We start from the raw sequence: 19,294 nt of genomic DNA, 5'->3' as shown, positions 1-19,294 counted from the left end.
AAGTCATTAATCACAGTGTAATGGGGACCAAAGCTATGGCAACGTTGTTGAACATGAGTTACAATGTCACTAGTAAGAGGATATGACTGTTCGGACAGTTCCGATTACCGCCTACTAAGGTTTTTAAGATTTTGCTAGTACTGTACCACATTTTATGCTTGTAGCAATTAGCTTGAGGGTGGAATTAAAAAGATCCAACTTTTCCCTTTATCCTTCCGCTGCGGTACGCCGGTGTAGATTAAATGCACACCATTGGAAAGTTTTATCCTTCCTGAAGAGATAGACACCGAAATCATCTCTCCAGGTTCATGGGCAGCCGAGCTGCTGAGGTTTAAACTGCTGGCTCAGCCGTTGAGCCCTTGGTCCTGAAAAGGTTAATCATATAGCTACGAGGAGATCTAATATATATATTATAAGATAGGAAACTAATACACAGTTGTTGCATTACAAATGCTTATTTTATGATATTTAACAGTTATTGCTTCAAAGTAAACTTATTTTCTGTAAGTTGACCACTTTTCAATGGAACCGATTGCTAGCATAGACAGGTTTCACAATATTATCAAACGAAACAACTGAACTGCTCTTATTATTTTTGAACAGAGTTTTGTCTTCAGTGATGGAAAGTTGAAGTTTTCTGAATTTGGCGAAAAAAAATTACAAACTAACGTACTGATTTTCTTATATACTCAAACACTGAATAGTACTCCCTGCTGGTCTAGTGGCTGGCGCCCCTTTGGTGCAGGTGCTTGATAGTTTGAACGCATCGAAATTTAAAAGCATTGCGGTAGTTCGGATTTCACCTTAAAATGTACGTTGACGTCTCATGGCATTCTTCCTTGTAGTTTAAAATTTGCAATATGAAGTAATACTGAGTGCTAAAGAACATAGTACTTGCATTGTATTTCTAAAATTCCTTCTTTTGCAGGGGATGAAGAACGAGTTTCGAATGTTGCAAGCATCTACGTTGGATAATGTTCCTGCACAGAGATTGGAAAATATCGTAGTTAATAATACAGAGAAAATTTTGGCCAAATATCACCAAGAACAGAATGTTCTTATAGAGGAAATTCTTCGAACAAGAGATAGTAAGGAACGACAAAACCAGGAGTCATTAATGTCTGCTATTTCTCAGGCTATTGGAAATCTGATTACATCTAAGTTGGATGAAATTGTATCGACTCAAATGAAAGAAAATGTTATGCCAGGTAATGTTTTTTATCGCAAAAATAATATGTTCGTAATTTGCCGATAAATATTTTATTAATCGGCTAATAGAAAGATATTTGTGTTTCAGTAATATGCGTAAGCTTATTTCTTTCGAAATACGTTGTGATCTTTCAAAATTTGCAGATCGAATGAAGTTGTAACTATTCCAGAAAATAATTTGATGTATGAAATTCAGAAAGTGCGATTGGGTCGGGATGCTGTCAGTCTACAGTCGACTGAACAACTGTGATGATTGAACTACAATGCACAAGATGTATGTGTGGAGATTTGTTAGCATTTTATTTTAAGTTTTAGTTTCATTCACTTTTCGTTAGTAGAGCAAATCGGATCTATCTGGATCAGAGCTGAGCCAGGGAGAGATCAAGGCCCCGCCCCTGCATGCTGATTGGCTGTCGTTACCCCGCCCCCTGCACGCTGATTGGCTGTCACAGATCACGTGACCGATGACGTTACAGACCACGTGACACGCATGCACACTAGCACAAAAAATCCTACAGAACATAGAACATAATGAGATTATAAAAGAGTACGGCGAAACCGTGACCATGTTGATATGCACAATAACAGAAACGAACGACCCGTGATCATCCATCGTAAAAGCCGATGTCACAGAAACATCCAAAAGTCGACATGCTATAGTAATGTTTCATCCTCTTTTATCCGGTCCAAAGGGGCTGTACTCGTTCCCACTGTACTGTATTCGTTTTAAACAATCTTCTATTTTGCAATTACTTCGAATAATTTTCACTTGAATTTTAATTGTTCTTTTTGACAGCTGTTGTGGCAGTAGTTGAACCATTAAAACACCAGTTCCATGCAGAGCTCACGCAGAAGTTAACGTCAACGGACCATCTTCTGAAAGAGAATATATCAAAACTAGTTAATAGTAAGGTAAGTTGTATTTGCTGAAAAATGTAACCCAGAATTATATTGGAGTGTATTTTGAAGTCCTTAGTTTCAAGACAAACCTGAGGATTAAAGGCTGTAAGAACAACATTGTAGAAAAGTTATCCAACAGGAAAAACACGCGTAAAAAGGAATGTTATTCTTCGGAATAAGCATAGGTTGATTCTAGGTTTGAGTATTCTTCTTGAAGGTGTATTCTAACCCACTTCCTACCGTAGTTAGTGGGACCCTGAGACACATAGAAAGAGGGTGTAGTGGCTAGGTTCTTTCCTCTTTAATATAGAAATTAAAGAATTCGATCGGAAGAACAAGTTTAGAATTTGGATCAGTATACAAGAACTGAGTAATTATGGCCTTATTACACCAATATTCACATACACTCTTCATTTAACAGGAAGCATAGCTCTCCTTTGGTACAAGATGTCCCTGGTTTGATCGCAGGCCAAATGAGTTTGTGGTAGATGTTCGATAGTGGATGATATATATTGCCCATAAGATATTCAAATGTTTATGCATGTGCTTTGTTGATAGAAACAAGCAGCAGATATTTTGTACAAAATATCGAGCTGTTATAAGATAGATTTGTGAATCAAGAATTGGAGAATAGGGTTTCTTCCAAAGTATAAAGTAGTAGTAGTAGTAGATTTTAGTTTAGCGTCCCTTTCAGCAGCGAGGCTATATGAGACGTGGACCTACTGATTAACGTGGAATCCGAACCACATGAGCTCCCGCCGGGAATCGAACCCGAGTCTCCCACGCCAAAGGCGCGTACGCTAACCGCTTAGCCACGGAGGAGCTCCCAAAGTATAAAGTGTCCGTAATGGAATCATTTACGTATTAATGAATGTAGGTAGGATTGCGAGTGAATACAAAAAAGAGTATATTGATCCTTTAGTGGAATAGAGAGATAAGATTACAGAATCGTTGAATATTCAATTTATAATGGTTGCTATATTTACAGCAAACTTGGAGTTACGATTATTTGGCCTATTTCGGTCCAGTTGACATTCTAACCAAATTCTCATTTAGAAAACAGTAGAAATATAGTTTGTGTGTGTGTGGGGGGGGTCTCGGGATTCATGAGTTCCCTCCCACATTCCCTCATTTTATCAATTCTTCATTATCATTCACATCCTTTAATTCGTCTTCTTTAGCCAAAGGGACATACAGGTGGGACGTAAAACTTGAAATCATATTTCATGTAATATTCGTTCGTTACATGGTACAAGTGTGAAGAAACCACATTCTCAGCAGAAATAATAACGATTTTAAGAATTTGAAAATCTCGTTAATTTTTTTTAAAGTGAGATAAGGCTTATGGCGAGCAGTTCAAATATTAATTTATATGGCAGATTTTTGTCCCTTATCCTCTTTTAGCTAGTACATGATCTGGATATAAACAAGGTCTGTCCACTTCTTCCTCTAATTCCACGCTTGTTCGATTTTTGCCCGAATCTTTTTCGTATTATTTTGCATGCCTCACTTTGGCCGAATGGGAGGGAGGGAAGGAGAACATAGGTTTTCATCCTTTTTAGGTACCCAAACCATTTCAATTTCATTGTGTATTTCTCTCAAGACTCTTTCATTTAATTCTTTCCTTACATTGTCGTTTCTGATTCTGTCCTTTCTTGTCTTAGTGTACTTAATAAACATTTAATGTCTTTCGTGTCGTTACCAGTGTTTCTTGGGAGAGAATCTTACCCGATATCGTTAGGTGATTGGAATAACTAATGACTCATGAACCAAACGGTTGCTCGATACATGGGCTAAATAGACCATCCTTCTTTCCAGGAAATTAAATGAGGACTGGCCCAAAAAATAAAGCTACTATAGTCGGTAGTGATTTAAAAAAAAAAAAAAAAAAAAAAGGGGGGGGGGGAAATGTAGTTAAAGCAATATATACACTAAATATATTTGTAATTAAAATAGGTAAATTGTTGTACTATTTGAAACTATCAACTTTTCTTTCAGTCTGTGATGGATGTGTTAAGTAATTCTATGGTAACTGCCTTAGAGCCTGCAATGCAAGAGTGTTATAAAGAGGTATTCTCGTCTGTAGTTATTCCTTGTTTCGAAAAAGCGTGCCAAAGTATGTTTGTACAAATCAATGATGCATTTTCTCGAGGAACTAAAGAATGTAAGTAAATCTTTGTTTTTTCTGATTTTTGATAATATTTTGTGTTGTTTCCTAATGCGGTAGTGTAACGATTTCTACAACATAAGAAAAGGTTGGTTACTTAACTATGCTCTCTCTTTGGAGTGTTCCACTCGAAGGTATGTTCCAATCAATTCCACACGTTAACGTTACGTAACTGAGGTCACTAAGCCAGAAGAGCAGGGCAGAGTATACACTTCCTTTCTCTGTTCTATAAACGTATATGGTAAATTGGGAATTAAGAATCAACAGTAAAAGGACTTAAAACTTACAGTTAGGAATAACACGCACACAAGAAATAAAGTAATTGTGTTTACTAAAGACAAAAATTTACGCATTTTAAATCTAATAAAAAAATAAATGACTCCTCATAAACTGAGTGTGTGTAAGAGTTTTGCTGTATGGTTTCAGCCACTAGTTTTGTAGCGTGTTAAGTCATTCATTTACACCTGTTAAACACCTGTGAAACACATGTTTTGCAACTGTGTACATACAATGTACACTCATGTCCAAAATGATTGTCGCATATATATAGCTGTCTTCTTGTAAGAATATGATTTGATAATGATTTTACAGGCTACTTTTAATACTGATACTGTGTGTATAATCGGTAAATGTATATTTGTGGTAACTTTCGTAGAAAAAGAATTATAAATACGAAAATTAGAATGAATAAAACAAAATGTTGCTAAATGGACAAGAAAGTTCTATTTTCGTTCTGTTGTTCGAAGATCTTATTTACTGCTCTTTTGACATGAAATTTTCCACATACATGGCTTTGCCGATTATACACATACTAACATTATAAGAAATACAGGGCGAATTCGTTATCAAATTATATTCCTACAACAACATATTTATAGACATGCGACAGTTATTTTGGACATGATTGTTCATGTGGGAAACAGTTCAAATTCCAAAGCATTACAGGCGCTTGTAATACATAGCATATACAGGTGTCGGTATTTTTCGCTTGGGTATCGAATCTCTTCATAAACACATTTTACACATCTAGCACGAGGCTTCTAAAACTGAAATAAGATCTTGATAAACTGGTCATTTTTGTAGAACAGTTTTTTGAGTTGTAGTGTGTTTGTCGAAAAAAGTAAATTATGTTATTTTATGTAAAATTGAAATCCGTCAGACTGCGAGTCTGACCATCCGTGTGTCTAGGACAAAATTTTCCCGGCTTCTTATATATATATATATATATATATATATATATATATATATATATACAGCCTTGCCAGCGACCTGGAAAACCTGGAAATGGCAGGGAATTTTGTATACTGACGACATTATTTTTTAAAAAAAACTTCAAAAATTATTGAAAAATGCTCATTAAAAAACAAAATAGTTCGAAATATGTCATGTTTTATTCTAAGTAAAATTTGTACTAACCAAAGTGTAAGCGAAGAGAAAATGTATAATGTTCTTTAGTAACTCCATAACAAGAATATGGTTGTAGCTGCCAAAGCTGAAAAAGTAAGCCATCAATTTTCCAAATTATGTGTTTCAGCAAAAAAATAGAAGAAGGAATTCAAATCATTTAATGTATACACAGATAGGTTAAATGTCTTTTATTGCAGTCTACTTGATAATTATAAATTCGTTGATTTATGGGACATAATATGTTGTTCTTTCAGAGAAAATGTTCCGGGAGGCACACTTACTATTCCGGGAGTGCTGGTACTATTCTATTTATTATTATATTAAAGACGTATTATTTTGGTATCCTCCGGGTCCACTCTCAGAGCTCCGGGGGTAGTCCCCCCCCCCCAAGAAAAACATGTCTCGAAGAAATACTGGACATAATTATAATTTACTTGTTCTTCTTCATGGAAATACTTCCGTTGAGAAGGATTTCTCAGTTAACAATGACATGCTGGTGGAAAATATGCATAAAGAATCTTTGCTGAGTTCACGAGTTGTTCATGATATTATATAATGTGCTAAGGGCCCCTTGGTATTTATATAGACAAAAATGGTTCAGTACGTACGTGGATCATATGCACGTTATGAAGAAGCCATGCAAAGGAAAAAGACGGAAACCACTGGAAATGAATTAAAGAAAATGGAAAGATAGCGCATAGCTGATCAGATTACCATTTAAAAAAGAAGAAGAAGCAAAACTTTTATTAGAGACCCATTGAATGCAAAATTTGGAACATGAAATTGAGACCTCGAAAGCATCTCTAAGGTAGAGAACTGTGGAAACTAAGGAAACATGCAGTAGTAATTTGTTTAGTGTGAAGTTCCAAAACAGAAATTATTTATGTAGACTTCAATCATAAGTACGGTACTGTAATTTTATTCTAATGAAAAAGATATATCAAGGATTTAAATTTTGTTAATTGTATATTTAACAAAAAAAAAAAAAAAAAAAAAAAATGGAAGGCAGTGGGTGGATGTAGTGGAGAGCTTTCCATTCATTCATTTTTCGGAGCAGGGAATTATGTCTGGAAAATAATAGACCTTGCCTGGAAAACCTGGAATTGTCAGGGAAGATTGATCTGAAAAATCTCTGGCAACATATATATACAGATGGTGATCAGAAAAATGGAAACACCTGAACAAAATTGCAGATTAATATGGTGTCGGGCCACCTTTCGTCTTCAGAACAGCCTTGATGCGACTTGGGATGGAGTCATAGAGGTCGTGAATGGTAGCAAGTGGAATTTTACTCCATTCCTCGTGCAGGGCATCGGCCAGTTCTGTGAGAGAGGATGGAAGTAGAAATCGTCGCCGGAGTCGTGTTTCCAAGACAGACCACAGATGTTCAATTATGTTGAGATCTGGGGATTGGGCGGGCCAGGGGAGGTGTTGAACTTCATCCCGATGTTTCTCAAACCACGCTGCAACAACGCCAGCTGTGTGAATGGGTGCATTATCATCCTGGAAGATGGCGTCATTGTCCGGGAACAACATCCGGACCATAGGATGCAAGTGGTCTCCTAAAATTGCGACATAATCGTTGGCAGTGATTCGTCCGCTAAGTATGACCACAGGACCCAATGAAAACCATGATATGGCGGCCCACAGCATCACCGAGCCGCCGCCATGTTTCACAGTTGGGCGGAGACACTGCAGATCATAAGCTTCTTTGGGCGTTCTCCACACATAAACACGGCCCGTGGTTGGGAATAAGGTGAAGGATGACTCATCCGACCATATCACACGTTTCCAGTCCTCAACGGTCCAAGTTTCATGGTCGCGGTACCATTTGCGGCGTGCGAAAGCGTTATGGTCCCTGATGAGCGGTTTGGCCCGTGCAACACGACCCCGTAAGTCCATGTCATGTAATTCGCGGCGGACTGTGATTGTCGAAACAAGGTGGGGGAGGTGTTGATTGAGTTCCTCTGTCACTTGCTCCGCAGTGGCACGACGGTTCTGCGTGACAATGCGCTTTAATACCCGGCGTGACCTGTCACTCATGATTTTCCTCCGCCCACTGTTCCGCTTCCCCGATGTGGTTTTCCCGGTGTGTTGTGTAGGCCGTCATCACCTTCGACACTGTCCCACGCGACACACCTAACACAGTAGCCACTGCCGTCACACTCACTCCACATAACTGCGCACCAACAATTTGCCCTATTTGAAAATCTGAGAGGTCTCCCATTTTACACTACCTCCGTCTGCTGCAGCCACTGGACACTGCTGTTCCACTGCGCCTGACGTAGTATGGAGACCGACCTAACACACCACCACCACCAGCGGTCCGGCGCTGCGGGCGCCACGACACCACTGCCAACCCATACATCTGACGTGTTGCCAACTACAGGTGTTTCCATTTTTGTGATCACCATCAGTATATATATATATATATATATATATATATATATATATATATATATATATATATATATAATATCTTTCAGTCTTTTCCTTAACTATACAAGAAAGGAAAATTCTAACCCTTCTCCCCACACAAAGACACTTCACTTACATGTGGTTTAAACACGAAATTCACTAAATAACAATAATTTGAATTTTTAGTATTTTAGGCAATGATATGCCTCACTTTAAGTGTCTAAAGTTTGGATCAGTTCTGATTTTAATACTTTACTGCGTAATGCTCAATACTTTCCACACTAAATTCACACAATACTTTAATGTGGAGAAGAAAAATTAATAAAAGGGTGGGTCGATTTTTGTGAGTTCATTCTCTCTTATAGGGTTTTCCCTTAGCTATACAAGAAAGGAAAATTCTGACCACACTCCTCTTTTGCAGTACACTATAATAATTTGTACACAACTCAAGACACTGATGAAATCTCTTTCAGATATAAAACAACAAATAAAAGCACTCGTTGGGCAAGCTTCATGCTTCCCGAATTTCAGTTTAATGTCTCGATCAGTTTTTATTTCATTAATTAATCATTTTATATTCATAACACTAAATTATTTCGCAAGAAGAACTGTCTAATCCAGTGCTAAAAGGAAAAAGAAAATCACAACTGTCCTCATCTTGTCCATGACTAGGTCGGTTATACGTACTCCAGAGGACTTAGGTTCGAACCCTGACGATTATAGTTCGTTTACGTTTAACGCTGTCAACTGAACAACGTAGAGACTCCCAATCAATTGTTCAAGAGTTTCGGACAAAGATTTAAGATCTTCTCCATCTGTACATAGGTCTGTATATTCGTCCACATTATTGTTTAGATTCTCGTTAGTGCAAGAAGGCACAGCGTCCTGTGCTTTAGGAGAGGACGGGTTGATTCTTTGAACTTCTCTAATCTCTTCGAGCGTGCAATTTTTCGAGATCAAAATGAGCCCTTTTACTTGTAGAGGGAACTTCCGGTGTTGGGTCTCTCCTCCCTCGACGTATTTGGTTATTTCTATAATTGTCTATATAAAACAATAACTGTAATTCTAAGGGGTTTTTAGAGTTCGGTCTTGCGCTAGCGTAAACAGAGCGGGTAGACTTCGGAACTTTAAAATTATCGGACATCTCGAAAAAGAAAGAAAAATAGTGTTCCCTCAATGAATCTATCAGTAAAACTGATCTAGCTAACCTAGTGCTAAGAATGATTAAATATAGTGTAGGTAATAATAATAATAATAATAATAATAATAATAATAATAATAAAACAGTAAAACGGATGGCAGCCAATATACCACCTACTCCGGACCTACTAGCATAAATTTTATTGAGGCAGGTCCTTATTGTAAAACCAAGCTTCTCAGACTACAGTATCCGAGGGTAAACGCAACTTTCCTCCTCCTCTGTCTTCTCCCTGCTGTGTTAATTCAAGAAAATATTCTGACTGAATTCTTTGATGTTTTTGCAGAATGGCGGAGCATGAAAAATTGGTTTCTTAAAATTGGCATTGGCTTTTACTATCTTGCCTGTCCACACATTTTTACAAGATACGTATTTGGAGCCTTCTGTTCAATAAGCTCCCATGGTCCGTTGTATCGGTTTCTCAATGAGGCAGAGAGTTTCTGCGTAGGGTCAGATATTCTTATTATACGTAACCAAATCTTATCACGTAACTTGAATGGATTTTTCTTTCTCCTCTTGTCATATATTCGCTCATTATGAGTTATCCTGTTAAAAACGAGTTTGCCAACTAAACCTGTATTACTACTCACTTAGACTTGCTAATTTCCACTCCATGTTCCTGTGTAGCGCCTTGAGCATAAATGAGCAAAAATAATTCTAGGTACGGTTGCCGTCAATGGAACTCAATTTTTTGATGAAACTATTGATGACACAAATCCAGATCTCGTCAAGGTTGCCATCTCCAAATTTAACTTAGGAATTTTGGTGGTAATATAATGAGATTCGAAAACGTCTTTCAGTTGTGGTGTGATTTTGCAGATGATTTTCACTTTCTTAATATTGTTTTGATAAGCCGGAAAGTGCATGTCTTGATATATAGTGTATTTTTACATACTCCATTATTCTAGTATCAATATTCCTTTTTATCATACCGATGTATGAACCCTCACAATAACTGAAAGCCTGGTAGAATTCTGCATAACAGTCCTTTTAACAAAATATTTCTTAGAATCTGTGAATTGTTTCTGAATGTGTATAGGAGATTTGTAGCTAATTTATAAACTATATTTTTTGGCCTTTGTTCGATTTAAGTGACAATTTTCGCTAAAACGAAAAAGAAATATAATGATTATTAGGTGTACTTGAGATCTTATTATTTGAAGAGAGGTGCAAGTTGAATGCCCGTTTTCTTAATCTTTCCATAATAATTTAGGAGTATCTATTCTCCTGATTCGAAAATAAAGTAGATACTAAGTTGTGAACTCTTAAAGAGATATTTAACCATAAGTTGACCTTAATCTTGTACGAATGCCCAGATTTAGTATGTACGGAAAAGTTGAAAGTATTAGATTTTCTGTCTAATTTAGGTACGAATTTATTAATATACCAACTGAACATGAAATTCATAAAATTAAAAGTACTAGTCTTTTCATACTAAATAATAAATTAATTTTTAGCTGTAACAAGCTAAGTTCCTGAAGAAAAGACTTTAACTGTTACCAGTTTTTATAGGGGCATTCCATGTGAAATTAACCAGTGAAATGACAAAATCTGACTTGATGATCTTAAATTTTTGTAAAAATTGGTGCACAGCTTTATTACAGTGAGAGATGAAAAAAATCCCAATTATTACTTCTCTCCTCCTAAAAGTGTCCCCATACAGGGTGATCAAAAATTGCAAAAAAGGGCATTTTTTCAGTTACAATGATTATTAAAAATTGTCATAAAATGGTTAATATATGCACTAGAGACATGAAATATAAACCATTGGAAAGCTTAAAGATTGTTCTACAAGTTGTTATGAAAAAACCTGTACAATAAAAAATAACAGTTCAAAAATTCAAAAATTAATATTTGAATTTTGAATTTCGCACAGAAATGTCCCTGCGAATTTGTTCAAAATTGTCTAGATTGTAGTCTCATGTATGTACTAAAACATCACAAAGTTGCATTTTGGGCACTCAATGGGATCCGATTCAAAATTCAACATAAACCAAAAATTGCAAGATATTGACTGTGAATATCTGGGTTCAGATCGATAACCATTTGCCTGTAGCTATTTACCTGCAGCATCAAAGGAATTTATATTCATCTTCATTTGTTTCTTGATGTAGTTATTTGAATTTATACAATTAACCACATTTCGAGTTATTTAGACAGGTAATACATTTCCGAATATTACTCAATAGAGGTCATTATTCTTGTTAGTCAGTATGGATGTTTCTAAATTTATATTGGCTATTGTTAAGTCTTATATTATGTACTAATATTTTCTAAGAACTGGAAACACTGTTTTTACGAAATTTGGATTTCATTTGTTATTCAAGATGGAAAGTGTTGAAGAGAGACGGTGCATAAGGCACGAGGCACGAACATTTCTTCCATAATTTTGAAGTTAAGTTTGTTATTTAAGTGCAATGAACACAGTGCAGTTATTATATGTACTTTGTGGTTTATTTTAAGTGTTAGTTAAAAACCAGCGATTAGTAAGGTACAATAAAAACTAAAAACAAGTATTGGAAGTTTCCATTGTTAGAAGACAGTCCATTACCAGTTAAGTAAATGGCGAACATTTAAGAACGTAAGCATAAACAGTTTTTTTGGTCCTCCAGTGCCGAATGGAGGAAGTGTTGTGCCAAGAAAAAAAGTGAATCATTCAAACATTCGTATTGACTATGTGTGTGTGTAAAGACAGTGAGTGTTAAGAACCAGAACGAAAATTGACCTAGTGGACTTATCACGTACGCGCCTACGCATTCAGCTGTGCATTGCAATCTGAAGAAAAACAAAGGCGCAATGTAGCAGTCACGTAGCTAAGTATATTTTTTTTGTTTCTTTTACTTGTGTAAAGGTCTGTTGTTATAAGGACTTCAGGTAGATATATCACAAGCAATGGATTCAAATACAAATTCTCTTATAAAGGCAAGAGGCCTAGCTAAAGCTTCCCTTACAAGAATGAAAACATTTGTTGAACAATTTGGAGCAGACGGTGATGTAATGCAGATTAAAGTTAGGTGTGCACGTTTACCCAATATATTCAAAGAATACGATGAAGTGCAAAAACAGCTTGAATTAAAGGACGAAAACGATGAATATACACAGGATAGAGAGCTGTTTGAAGCTACTTACTACGATACTCTTGCAAAAATGACGTCAATTGTTGAAACAGCTGAGAAGGCTAGTAGTAGCAATAGAAATTCGTCAGGTGATTCAGCCGCAAATACAGGGTGTCTAAAATTACCAGTCATAAAGCTACCAACATTTAAAGGTCAAGTTATAGATTTCAGACATTTTCATGATACTTTCAGTGTTTGGTTGTAAACAATCAGAGTTTAGATGATATTCAAAGATTTCATTATTTGTTGTCCTCATTATCAGGTGAAGCAAGCAAATTAGTTGAGAATATACCAGTGACAGGTGAAAATTTCAAACTTGCTTGGGAAATGATATGCAAAAGGTATAATAATCCAAAGCTAATAGCAACTGCTCATGTAAAGGCATTGTTTTCATTACCGACTGTCAGTAAAGATTCAGTGGCGGACTTAAGGACATTATTAAATCAAACTATAAGTAACGTAAATGCACTTAAGGCGTTACAGTTAGATACTCCTTTGGAGGATATATTGTTATCGCAGCTAGTTTTGGAAAAGCTAGATGAACAAACACGTAAAGACTTTGAAAATCAAACAAATAGGGAACAGTTTGCTAGTTTAGAAGAACTTCATGAATTTTTAGAAAATAAATGCCAGGCCTTAGAATTGGTAAAGTCTACACAGTCAAAGTCGCATCTTAGTAAACCTAATGTTGTTAAGGATGTAAAAAATGCTAGACAATCTTATGTGAGTACTAATGTTTTGTGTTCGTTTTGTCAACAAAGTCATGCGTTACACAAGTGCAATGAGTTTCAGAAATTAAGTGTATCCAAAAGATTAAGTTTTGCGAAACAAAACAAACTTTGTTTTAATTGTTTGAAAGTTGTCAACCATGTAGCGAAAGATTGTTCGCTAAGTGCATGCAAAATATGTAATCTCAAGCATCACACGTTATTGCATAGTGATTTTAAGAAACCACAACGTAATCATGCTGCAAGTGTTGAAAATGATTCTGTTACGGAACCTGTAGGGGAAAAGTCAATGTCTCAAGGACAGGAAGTTATTAATACTAGTACTTATTGCTCTGTGAAGCCTAAAAGTAATGTGCGTGTTTTACTTTCAACTGCAGTTGTTCAAGTTAAAGATTGCAATGGTAAATTACATATGGTTAGGGCTTTGCTTGATAGTTGTTCCCAATCTCATTTTGCAACAGAATCTCTCATTCAAAGGTTAAAATTAAAGAAATTTCCTATCAATGTTCCTGTACAAGGTATTAATAATGTAAGTTGCAACGTTAAATACGGAAGTAAGTTACAAGTATTCTCTGCTGTAAGTGATTTTAGTGTAGATGTTGAGTGTTTTGTATTGCCCAAAATAGCGGGAAATTTACCTGATGCTGATATTGACATTAAAGAATGGAACTTTCCACCAAATTTACAGTTAGCGGATCCTAATTTCAACAAGTCTGGTAAGATTGATTTGTTGTTAGGTGCTGGAATTTTCTTTAGTCTACTCAAAGCAGGACAACAGGTTCGTCCAGGAGCATTTCCAGTTCTCCAAAATACAGAGTTAGGATGGATAGTTTCAGGACAATATCAGATGCCAAAGCACAACAGCTTCACGCCAGAACATCGAACATTCTTTTTGCACAACAACGATGATTTAAGCCATCAGCTGCAGAAGTTTTGGAAAATAGAAGATATTCAAGAAACTCCTCTATCCAAAGAAGAAAGGGAGTGCGAAGAACATTTTATCGCAAACACTAGAAGACATTCAACAGGACGCTTTATAGTGAGATTGCCATTCAAACAAGAAGTGACCCAGTTAGGTGATTCTTACCAGACAGCTGTTCAGCGTTTACAACAACTAGAAAAAAGGTTAAATAGATGCCCCAAGTTACGCACAGATTATGTGGCATTCCTTGAAGAGTATGAAGCTTTGGAACATATGAAGGAAGTGGAAGGCAACTCTAATATTACTCAAGGATATTACTTGCCTCATCATCCAATTATTAAGGAAGCTAGTACTACTACGAAGACTAGAGTAGTATTTGATGCATCCGCATGCTCAACTAGTGGCATTTCACTGAACGATGTTCTCAAAGTTGGTCCAACTGTGCAAGACGATTTGCAGTCAATTATATTAAGATTTCGCACCTACCCTATAGCTTTTACTGCAGATATAGAGAAGATGTATCGACAGATTTTGATTGATGAGCGTGACTGTAAATTCCAGAAGATCTTGTGGAGAAGATCAGAAGAAGAACCCATTAAGGTATATGAATTAAAGACTGTCACATACGGAACAGCCTCAGCGCCTTTCCTTGCTACTCGCTGTCTCCAGCAATTAAGTGCAGAAGAAGCTTGTGAATATCCGAAGGCAGCACAAATTCTCAAGAATGACTTCTATATTGACGATTGTATTTCAGGGGTTGAAAGTGTGGAGGAAGCTTTAAAGATAAAGGACGAATTAATACAAATGCTACAAAAGGGTGGTTTTTTGTTAAGAAAGTGGTGTTCCAACAGTACTGAGTTATTGGAATCCATCTCTGAAGAATTGAGAGAAACACAACTTCCATTACGCTTAGACGATAAGGGTCAAGTCAAAACATTAGGATTACTTTGGCATCCAGCAACTGATCAACTTCAAGTGATGAATGGATTTACTCTAAATCAAAGGTCGAATAATAATTTAACAAAACGCAAGATGTTGGGCATTATTGCTTCAATCTTTGATCCGTTGGGAATTGTTAGTCCAATAATAATGTTAGTCCAATGATAATTCTTCAAGATCTGTGGCAAGCAGGATTGGAGTGGGATGAAACACTTCCTAAAGAACTACAGCAAAGATGCAAGACAGTACTTGAATTCATTCCTTCATTATCAGATATCAGTGTAGACAGAATGGTTCTTCAGTCGGGTACCTTGATAGACATTCAAGTTCACGCTTTCTCAGACGCTTCAGAAAAGGCTTATGGGACATGTGTGTATTTAAGATCCGTCAACAAAGATGGTTAAGTTACTTCGAAGCTATTATGTGCTAAGTCCAAAGTGGCTCCCATAAAGAAGATTTCCCTGCCTCGCTTAGAGTTATGTGCGACAGTGTTATCAGCAAAACTTGTCAAAAAGGTAACTAAGGCATTAAAACAACGAATATCCCAGGTGTATATGTGGACAGATTCTATGGTGGTCTTATCATGGTTAAGAGCAAGTCCAAATAAATGGAAAACATTTGTTGGCAATCGAGTCGCTGAGGTACAAAAAGTGGGAGGAAAATGGAGACACGTCGCTTCAAGTGACAATCCTGCGGATATTATATCAAGAGGAACAAGTCCTGACAAGTTAATACACAATAGTTTGTGGTGGAACGGTCCTCAATGGTTACAGTGTTCTTCACTTGATTGGCCTAAGACGGAGCCTGCCCCACTCAGAGAGATTCCTGAACAGAAGAAATTAAAATCAAGTTACTTAGTGACAACTCAAGATAATAGTATGATCGAAAGATTCTCTACTTTGAACAAACTTCAGAGAGTCTTGGCTTATTGTATGCGGTTTTCCAAGAATGCTAAAGTAGAAGCATCAAGAAGAAATGTAGACGCTCTTACTTTGGAAGAAATTGAAGAAGTTTTAATCAGACTAACACGAGAAGTTCAGAACTCAGTTTATGCTAAGGAAATAGCTGATCTTAAAGAAAGTGGAAGAGTTAGCAATAAGAGCAAACTCTTGTCTCTCAACCCTTTCATATGTGATCAACAATTACTAAGAGTTGGTGGAAGATTAAAGATGTCTGAACTTGAATTTGATGCTAAACATCAAATTATTCTACCACCAGATCATCACCTGACAAGACTAATTATAGAACATGAACACAGGCGATTGCTACATTCTGGATGTCAGTTAATGCTAGCATCACTAAGGCAAAGGTATTGGATACCTAATGGTAAAAATGTCATCAAGAAAGTTATTAGAAGGTGTATTACATGTCAAAGATTAAAGGCGTCTGGACCAGAACAATTAATGGGACAACTACCAAAACATAGAGTAGAACTAACAAGACCTTTCACAAATTCTGGAATTGACTTTGCCGGTCCTATTTACATCAAAACTGGTACCAGAAAGTCAAAAACAAAGGTGAAGTGCTATATTGCAGTGTTTGTGTGCTTAGCAACAAAGGCTGTCCATCTCGAAGTTGTGAGTGATCTTACTAGTCAGGCATTTTTAGCTGCTTTGAGAAGATTCATATCTCGTCGAGGTAAATGCAAGCATATCTATAGTGACAATGGAACTACGTTCATTGGTGCCAACAAGGAACTTCAAGAAGTCGCGAAGTTGTTGCATACAGCTGACCATCAAGAAAGGATTAAGAATTTTGCAACTACTGAAGGAATCCAATGGCATTTTATTCCGCCATATTCGCCCAACTTCGGTGATCTTTGGGAGGCTGCAGTTAAGTCCTTTAAATACCACTTAAGAAGAGTCATGGGAATGCCATATCTCACGTTTGAAGAATTAACAACTTTAACCACACAAATAGAAGCTTGCTTAAATTCGAGACCTCTTGTAGCATTATCCAATGATCCTAATGATCCAGTAGCATTAACTCCTGGTCATTTTCTTATTGGTAAACCATTGACAGCGCTACCAGAACGAGACTTACATCAGGAGAAGATTAGTTCAATTCAAAGATGGCAAAGGATCGAACAACAATTTCAACAGTTTTGGAGAAGATGGTATATGGAATATTTGTCACAATTACAAGGAAGAAATAAGTGGAAGAGAAGCTGTGCCAACATACAGCCAGGTCAATTGGTGGTTCTCAAAGAAGATAAGCTACCTCCTCTATCATGGAAATTGGGAGTCATCACTGAAGTGTATTCTGGACCTGACGGTTTGGTTCGAGTGGCTACTGTTAAAACTTCCAATGGCTTATATAAACGCTCAATTAGAGGACTTTGTGTTTTACCAAATAATGATGAATCGTAATGTCATTCATGTTAAAGTATATTTATTTCCTGTTTTAGTCTATTTTATTTGTTGTTATGTAAAGTTTGTTTTCTTTTCTTTTGTTTTTTAAAAAAAGGTCACTAGCCCTTTTTTGGCGGGCGGCATGTTAAGTCTTATATTATGTACTAATATTTTCTAAGAACTGGAAACACTGTTTTTACGAAATTTGGATTTCATTTGTTATTCAAGATGGAAAGTGTTGAAGAGAGACGGTGCATAAGGCACGAGGCACGAACATTTCTTCCATAATTTTGAAGTTAAGTTTGTTATTTAAGTGCAATGAACACAGTGCAGTTATTATATGTACTTTGTGGTTTATTTTAAGTGTTAGTTAAAAACCAGCGATTAGTAAGGTACAATAAAAACTAAAAACAAGTATTGGAAGTTTCCATTGTTAGAAGACAGTCCATTACCAGTTAAGTAAATGGCGAACATTTAAGAACGTAAGCATAAACAGCTATATTGATACATGTAATTTTCATTCCTTTGTTTCAGGATTGCTGTTACAGAGCTTGTTATGAAAGGGATGGATATATTTTCCTCGCTTTCACAATATGTCTATCAAATGTGTTATGAAACATAGTGACACAGTTCACAATCTCTTCACACACTTTCAGCACAAACAATTAGACAAATTATTTTTCCTATTTCAATTATGCACTTCCATATGTCGGTGACAGCAATCCTGAAACATAGGAATGAAAATAACTTGTATCAATGTAGCCAATATAAATTTAGAAACATCCATATTGACTAACAAGAATAATGATCTGTACTGAGTATTGTTCGGAAACGTAATACCTCTCTAAATAACTCGAAAGCTGGATAATTGTGTAAATTCAAATGAGTATATTAAGAAACAAATGAAATTGAATATAAATTCCTTTGATGCTGCAGGTAAATAGCTACAGGCAAATTGTTATCGATCTGAACCCAGATATTCACATAGTCAGTATCTTGCAATTTTTGGTTTATGTTGAATTTTGAATCAGTTCCCATTGAGTGCCCAAAATGCAACTTTGTGATGTTTTAGTACATACATGAGACTACAATCTAGACAATTTTGAACAAATTCGCAGGGACATTTCTGTGCGAAATTCAAATATTAATTTGAATTTTTGAACTGTTATTTTTTATTGTACAGGTTTTTCCATAACAACTTGTAGAACAATCTTTAAGCTTTCCAATGTTACTTGGATTTTCGCGGCACACTTACAGATATTATTATCTGTAAATATGAAACGCAGTGGTATTTTTCTGTGATTATTGATCTCCTTCTCACAGAGAAGAATGCTCTATCACTGTTTTTTTCCCCGTGGTAATTCATTATGCTTATTTTTCATTCAAATTTTAAAATAGAAAACAATTGCAATGTAATTTTGGACTCAGGTTTCTAAAAAATAAGCTTTCTTTTTAAAAACTGTATCCAACCTTTTACTAAGAAGGAAGATCACTAAATAACGAAAGAACAAACGAATCTCTTTTACTTTTAAATAGAGATGCAAAAAAGCCGGCTTTTTTGAATCGATGGTTTTTTTCACATAAAAAGCCGGCTTTTTTGAAAAAAAAAAAAACGAGAATTTTGGAAATTTTGGCTTTTTTCAACTTCATGATTTTTCTATCTAAATAGCTTTCTTCTAGTATATTCTATAGTTAGATAAGAATTACATGACCTGAATGTGATATTTCGCTCTGAAATTCGCCATCAAGATGGATGGAGCACATGTTTTACGAATTAAACCTAACATGAAGAATGTAGTATTTGAGGGTAATTTTAGAGGCTTTTAAACTTTATTTTAACTTTTGAGTTATCGACATCTTTTTTCTTCTCTAGTTTGTCATCCGTGTTTCATTTCTAAGAGCTTTTAGTACTCTAGCTTCTAGCGCAAAAGTTAAACTT

General features: G+C 36.1%; 1 protein-coding gene across 5 annotated transcripts in view; it reads left to right on the top strand.

Annotated features, from left to right (window-relative positions):
* The window catches only part of Ge-1 (Enhancer of mRNA-decapping protein 4 homolog Ge-1), a 128,957-nt gene that overhangs the window by 87,239 nt on the left and 22,424 nt on the right, over positions 1-19,294 (top strand). For all 5 annotated transcript variants that reach the window (XM_081757538.1, XM_081757536.1, XM_081757540.1 and 2 more), the window contains 3 exons: positions 929-1,208; positions 2,006-2,121; positions 4,108-4,273. In XM_081757538.1, the coding sequence (XP_081613664.1) occupies positions 929-1,208; positions 2,006-2,121; positions 4,108-4,273 (562 nt within the window). The remainder of the gene's footprint in view (positions 1-928; positions 1,209-2,005; positions 2,122-4,107; positions 4,274-19,294) is intronic.

The sequence above is a fragment of the Thermobia domestica genome, chromosome 1 (genome assembly GCF_964235325.1).
Source record: "Thermobia domestica chromosome 1, izTheDome1.hap1.1, whole genome shotgun sequence".
NCBI classification, from domain to species: Eukaryota; Metazoa; Arthropoda; class Insecta; order Zygentoma; family Lepismatidae; genus Thermobia; species Thermobia domestica.
This window is presented reverse-complemented; position numbering and strand designations above follow the sequence as displayed.